The sequence below is a fragment of the Strix aluco genome, unplaced genomic scaffold, assembly GCF_031877795.1.
Source record: "Strix aluco isolate bStrAlu1 unplaced genomic scaffold, bStrAlu1.hap1 H_2, whole genome shotgun sequence".
NCBI classification, from domain to species: Eukaryota; Metazoa; Chordata; class Aves; order Strigiformes; family Strigidae; genus Strix; species Strix aluco.
Genome location: NW_027436667.1, coordinates 918,037 through 924,054, shown reverse-complemented (window position 1 = coordinate 924,054; position 6,018 = coordinate 918,037). Strand labels below are relative to the sequence as shown.

Below are 6,018 nucleotides of genomic sequence, written 5' to 3'. Positions count from 1 at the left end.
AGAGAAGGTATAGAAATGCTGAGGTGGGTGTGGGAGAGAGGCAAGTCGACATCGGCCTGTCAGCTCTGTGCAGCCGCTGACAAGCAGCAAGGCTTTGATGAGAAACAGGCCTTGGGAGTAAGATAAGAAACTGCTGAGTTGTGCCAAGGTGGCAGGGAAAAACAACGGACAGCTGCAACACTGAACTGTGGAAAAGTACTGAACTGTGAGAAGTTACCGCCGCGTGAACAAGCAGTTGATTGGTCTGCACAGCGCGTGTTAGAGTGGTCTTATGCTGATAGGAGAAAAGGTAGATAGCTGGCTAATTGCTGATTTGCTAATTATGAAGTAAGAGCTTTAACCATAGCATAAATATATACTATTGTAATAATAAAGGGTCTTTCCTTTTGCACTTCATGGAGAGTCCATGCCTTGATTGCCACAGGTGGGAGCTAGGTGGGAAAGCAAGATGGGTGTCTGCAGCCTGAAGGGAAAGAGGTGCAGGCATGGGACAGTGTAGGACAGCCTGCAGTCGAGATGGCCAAGGGCTGTGGCAAGGCTAAAAGGCCCAACAGGACCAAGGTCTCTGTCCCCTTGGCTATGGCTGTTGCCTCTGCCACTGAGGCCTACCAGGAGAAACTTTATTTTGAGGCTTTGGACATTGTTTCTTCTTCACTGTTGCTTGGGGAAGCCGGGAGGTGTTGTGCAGTTTTCCTACACTTGGCATTGCTCACCCACACACCCCACTGCCCCCAGGAAGAGCCCTGAGCCATGCATGAGGGGCAGGATCTGCCTTCCCAGGGCCTGAGGACCAGGGTTTGGCCTTTCTGCTTCATAAAACAAACCAAGTGTTTTCTCAGCATTAGAGCCACCTGCACGATGCCTTTGCCTACCTGCAATCACTGCCTCCAATTATCTGCTCTAACGAGTCCATGGGGAGGCTTTGTCAGTAATGGTCCTCAGTGGGGCCAATCAATGCTTCAAGGTATTCTGGTATTTGACTTTGACTTCTTGTGCAGTTTTGCTCAGTCTCCTCTCAGTATCTGAGGTTCATGGGCTTGGGACCAAATACTCCATGGGGCTCATTAAAATACAGAAAGCCCTAATGAGCTATTTCTCTTCCTTTAGTTTTCTTCAAGTTTTCAAGGTTTGTACAGCTAATTGGAGTCATTTCAATGTGTAGTGAAGGAGGAAGATTTCAAAGGGGATCTAATAAAAATTATTTTTTATTTTAAAGGTAACTTTAATTTTCTTCTCAGATTAGAGAAGAGATGATAGAAGCATTCTGCTGATCCAGAGGGTCTCCTCAGGAGGTCTGGACAGGTAGCAAAAGCAGTCCCTCGAGGTCTGGCACTGTATGGACAACCTTGCTCCTCACTTCCCCCCACCTCACCATTTCTGTCATTGGCCAGCTGGGATTTACATCCCTTTTCCTTACATCAGAATTCTCCACCGATCTCTGCAGCTGGAGGTGACAGCTCCATTGCACCACCCCCCACCTGCTCTCCTTAGAGAACTGGCTGCACACAGGAACAGAAGGATTTCTCCTATTTGCAAGCAAAGAAAAGTGAAACATGATCAAGTTTCATAAAGAATAAAGCACGCTCCTCAACCATATGCTAAGTACAAATATCTCTAATGAGGTCTCCTTTGACAAAGGATATTCTTATGAGAAATGTTTTAGCTACACAGAAAATCAATAAGGTAGATATAAACCTAATGAAAGAGTTGGCTAAAGAGACAACTAGACTACTGAAATATAGGCAAGGCTTTAGTCCCTGAAACTCAAAACAGCAGCATAGGTGAGAGGTGTCTGAATGAATGAAGAGCACTGGCAGGAGAAAACTGCAGTTCTGGGTCTCACAAATTAAGAAGCATGTGAGGGTCCTTGAAAGCATCCTGAGGAGAGCAAAAACCTGGTGAAAGGGCTTGAAGACATTTCCTATGAGGAGTGGCTGAGGACTCTGGGTTTCTCTACTTTGGAGAAAAGGATGCTGATGGGCAACCTCATAGCTGTCTCCAGCTTCCTGAGGAGAGGAAGTGGAGAGGGAGGTGCTGAGCTCTTGTCATTGTATCCAGTGATAGGATGCATTGAAATGGTTCAAAGCTGCATCAGGGGAGGTACAAATTTGACATTAAGAAGCTTCTCTTTACCAAGAAGGCAGTCAAACACTGGAATAAGATTCCTAGAGAGTGGTTTGACACCCCAAGCCTGTCAGTGTTTAAGAGGCATTTGGACAATGCCCTTAATAATATGATTAATCCTTTGGTCAGACCTGAAGTGGTCAGGCATTTGGACTAGATGATCATTATAGGTACCTTCCAACGGCACTATTCTATTCTATTCTATTCTATTCTATTCTATTCTATTCTATTCTATTCTATTCTATTCTATTCTATTCTATTCTATTCTATTCTATTCTATTCTATTCTATTCTATTCTAATTTATTTCTCTACAGGGTTGATCCCTCCAGCAGCTGGGCTCAGACACTCGCTCTCCTCAGTAGCTGCCCCTGGATATCAGCCTCCCCAGTTGCAGGCACCTGAACATACAAGCCCCTGAGGCCGCAGCCCCATTCCAGATGCTGGTACAGATCACCCCAGTCACACACAGGCTCTTAAGTTCACTCACGTCAGTCTCTCAGTTGCTGGCATGTCAGTCTCTCAGTTGCTGGCACTAATGCCACTCAGTCTGTCTAACATCCTGGTCCTGCTCATATTGCCGCACTCACAGCCCCATGCTCACACGTTCATGCAGAAGAGAGATTCCCTTGCACAGGAAAGAGTTAGAAATTAAGTTTAATGAGAAGAGAGGACACACTGCACTGGTTGGGGTCCTCCCCTAAACATCCTATAATACATCCTGTGCAATCCAAAAATGCTCTTCCCCTGCATCCCACAATGTGCCCTGCACTCCTAGCAACAATCCCCTTACTCCAAATGCTGATCCAGAGCTGCTCTCGGTGGCTAATCTTGATGGGTTTCACACCTAGACAAGGGGGCTGGTGGCTCTCCCAGGGCAGCCCTGGAAGGAGCTGGGACAAGATGTTCATTCCTCAGGAGCATGTAAATTGGGATTCCACCTGCCACTGTGCCTCTGGGCTCTTCCCGGTTTGTGGAAATGGGCTCCTGATGAGCTGGTGGCTCTGCTGTGATGGGCCTGGGAGTAGGTGGGGCAGGATGTTAACTGAGTTACTCCTCCTGAAATTGTTGTGCTGCCTTTGTGTGTGCAGATGAGATTCTTCTCACATAACCTAATGCAATCTGACAGAACAGAAATCTCCTGAGGCATCTGTATTTGGAGGTTACACACCTATGCTCTGGTATTATTTAACAGATGAGAGCTGATCTCTGGAATTGCTGTCCAGAAATGCACCATGCTTAGGGGAAAAGCTGTGGTGTCACACGGGCAATGGCTTCATTCAGGGCCAGGATCACAGTCTTGTTTCTAAGACTGTAGATGAACGGATTTAAGAATGGGTACAGGACAGTGTTCAGCAAAGCTACAAATCTGCTTGTCTCCAAGGAAATGTCTTCTGAAGGGCGCACGTAGAGAGCAATGCAGCTCCCATATACAATGGCCAAGGTGGTGAGATGGGAAGAACATGTAGCAAAAGCTTTTTTCCTCCCAGAGGCTGCTGGAAGGTGTAGAATACAGAAAAGGATGCCCATGTAAAATGCCAGAGTTAAACATAAGGAAGCCAGTATGACAAATGATACTAAAACAGAGTCTATTTTCCACAGCAGGCTGCTGTCAGAGCAGGACAACTTAAATAAGGGGGAGTTGTCACAAAAGAAATGGTGGATCTTGTTCGAGCCACAGAAAGTCAGCTGGTAGAGGAGGACCAGACGGTAACTCAAGAGTGTGATGCCGATGACCCAAGCAGCAACAACAAGCTGGATGCAGAGCTGAGGCTTCATGATGGCAGCGTAACGCAAAGGCTGGCAGATAGCAACATAGCGGTCAAAAGACATGACAACAAGGAGAACAAACTCTGTACAGCCCAGGGCAAAATAGAAATAGGATTGGGCAAAGCAGCTGCTTAGAGAGATTGTTCTCCTACCAGAACCCAGGATCACAAACAATTTGATGCTTGTGGAGGACGTAAACCAGATTTCCAGGAAGGACAGATTGCTAATGAAAATGTACATGGGGGTTTGCAGGCGGTGATACACACACACAAGGAAAATGATGGTTGTGTTCCCCATCACTGTTGTCAGGTACATGAGCAGAAGGACCAGAGAGAGAAATAGCTGTAGCCTTTGGTCAAGCGCTGAGAAGCCCTCTAGGATGAACTCAGTAACTGCAGTTTCATTTTCTGGTCCCATGCTGAATTTCAGTTCATCCTGCTGAAATGGGAACATGGCAAAACACAAGGGTGATAATTTCACAGTCTGGAGGAAAAGTTCTATCCTTCCTTTTCTGCTTCTTTCCTTTCTAGCAGTCTCCCTCTATAACACAGACAGAGATAGTCCTTCAAGCATTTCTCACACTCTGATTTTTGTCTTACCTTTCAGGTAAAGTCCTCAGATAATTTGTTGTCTTCTTTCTACCTTTTTCAAACACTCACAAAGGATTCTTTCTCCAGAACAGAAGATTTTAGAGGCTGGTATTTGGTAGAAATACCAAATTCACTCAGACCTATTGCAAATATTTGTCACACCTATGTGCCAAAACTCATCTCTTCTATTGCACAAATGCTAAACCATCAAGTCAAATCAAATCAAATCAAATCAAATCAAATCAAATCTCTGTGTTGAAAGCTATTCTTTCTACTTCCCAGTACTTGCCTTTTTGGACTAGAACTCCCTGAGAATCAGTTGATTTCAAAATAGGCAATATCAAATATCTCTTCTGTATCCCCTGCTTTCCTCCACAGCTTCTTGCTCTCTCTTTCCTCAGAAAAGGGGGAGGGGGTGGAATAGGTCAGAGTATAATTTATCTTCTTTAGCACTCTAAATAATGACTGAAATTTATTATGGTTCCATGCAGCCTCACCTGACACCCCTCTGCACCGAAATGCAGTTGTTTCCAACCAGTTGCTCATTGCTTTGACTATCAAATGTCCTGACCTAAATGCAAAGCAAGAGAAGAGTGCCTGGAAGAGATTTGCAACCTTTCTTTTGCATGCCAGTTATAGGTTGGGAGGACCCAGCCTTGAGCGTTTTCTCTTGTCTCCACTGACTATAGAGGGAGCCTTGGGAAAACAAGTCCTCCCAGGCACATGAAGCAAAGGAGATGAAACTCACTGTTCAAGTCTCAAATCACTGATTTAATAAGTTATTATTTTTTTAAAATCAAAATACACATGGAAGAGAAGGAAGCACAATAAAAATGTATGCGACAAAGACTAATGGTTTTTCCTTCATGTTGACAATTGTTTTCAGACATAGAAAGGGACAGAGCAGATGATTATTCCAAAAATAGGATGATTCAAAATGGAAGGGGAAGAAGGGGAAGGGAGGAGATGGTGGGTTTTAAGCAGCAAAGTTTCCTCACAGACTGTGTTGTTCCCTCAGACTTTGTCCCAGGGCAGAATTGGTAGCACTTGCACAAGGAGTAAAATGGGAAGTTCAGTACAGGGCAGTGCCCCATGTTTGTACTGACATTTTAGCTTGGGGTTCAGGGTAGTCACAGATCCCAAATGCCCGGCTTGTTCTTTGCCTCCAGTCTGACATAGGGGAATCTCTGCACTGGCTTCACTGGGAAAAATTCCTGAGATTAATCCACTGGCTGTATTTGAGCAAAAGCAGAAGCTCGGTCACCTACAGCAGTATGAGCACAGTGAATCAGAGGCAGCAGTCCCAGTTTCTATTTTGTGGGTCAGCTCAAACATTTAGAGGGTTCTGTCTCCTTACTCTGTTTGGTGACACATAAATTATCTAAAATTATTCTTCTCCTGAATGCATTTTGTTAGAGGAACCTGCATATCTGCAGACAGCTTACAACCAAGCAGCTTCTCTTCAGGCCCCACATCATCAAACATACAGCTATCACATGCAATAGTGAGTGAAGAAATACGGGATATGCAGGTGAT

The 6,018-nt window shown here is 45.0% G+C and overlaps 1 protein-coding gene across 1 annotated transcript; it reads right to left on the bottom strand.

The window, feature by feature from the left end:
- Positions 1 to 3,361: 3,361 nt before the first annotated feature.
- Positions 3,362 to 4,345, bottom strand: LOC141919168 (olfactory receptor 6E1-like). Its single transcript, XM_074814183.1, has one exon. The coding sequence runs from the start codon at positions 4,343 to 4,345 to the stop codon at positions 3,362 to 3,364; it is 984 nt and encodes a 327-aa protein (XP_074670284.1).
- Positions 4,346 to 6,018: the final 1,673 nt, after the last annotated feature.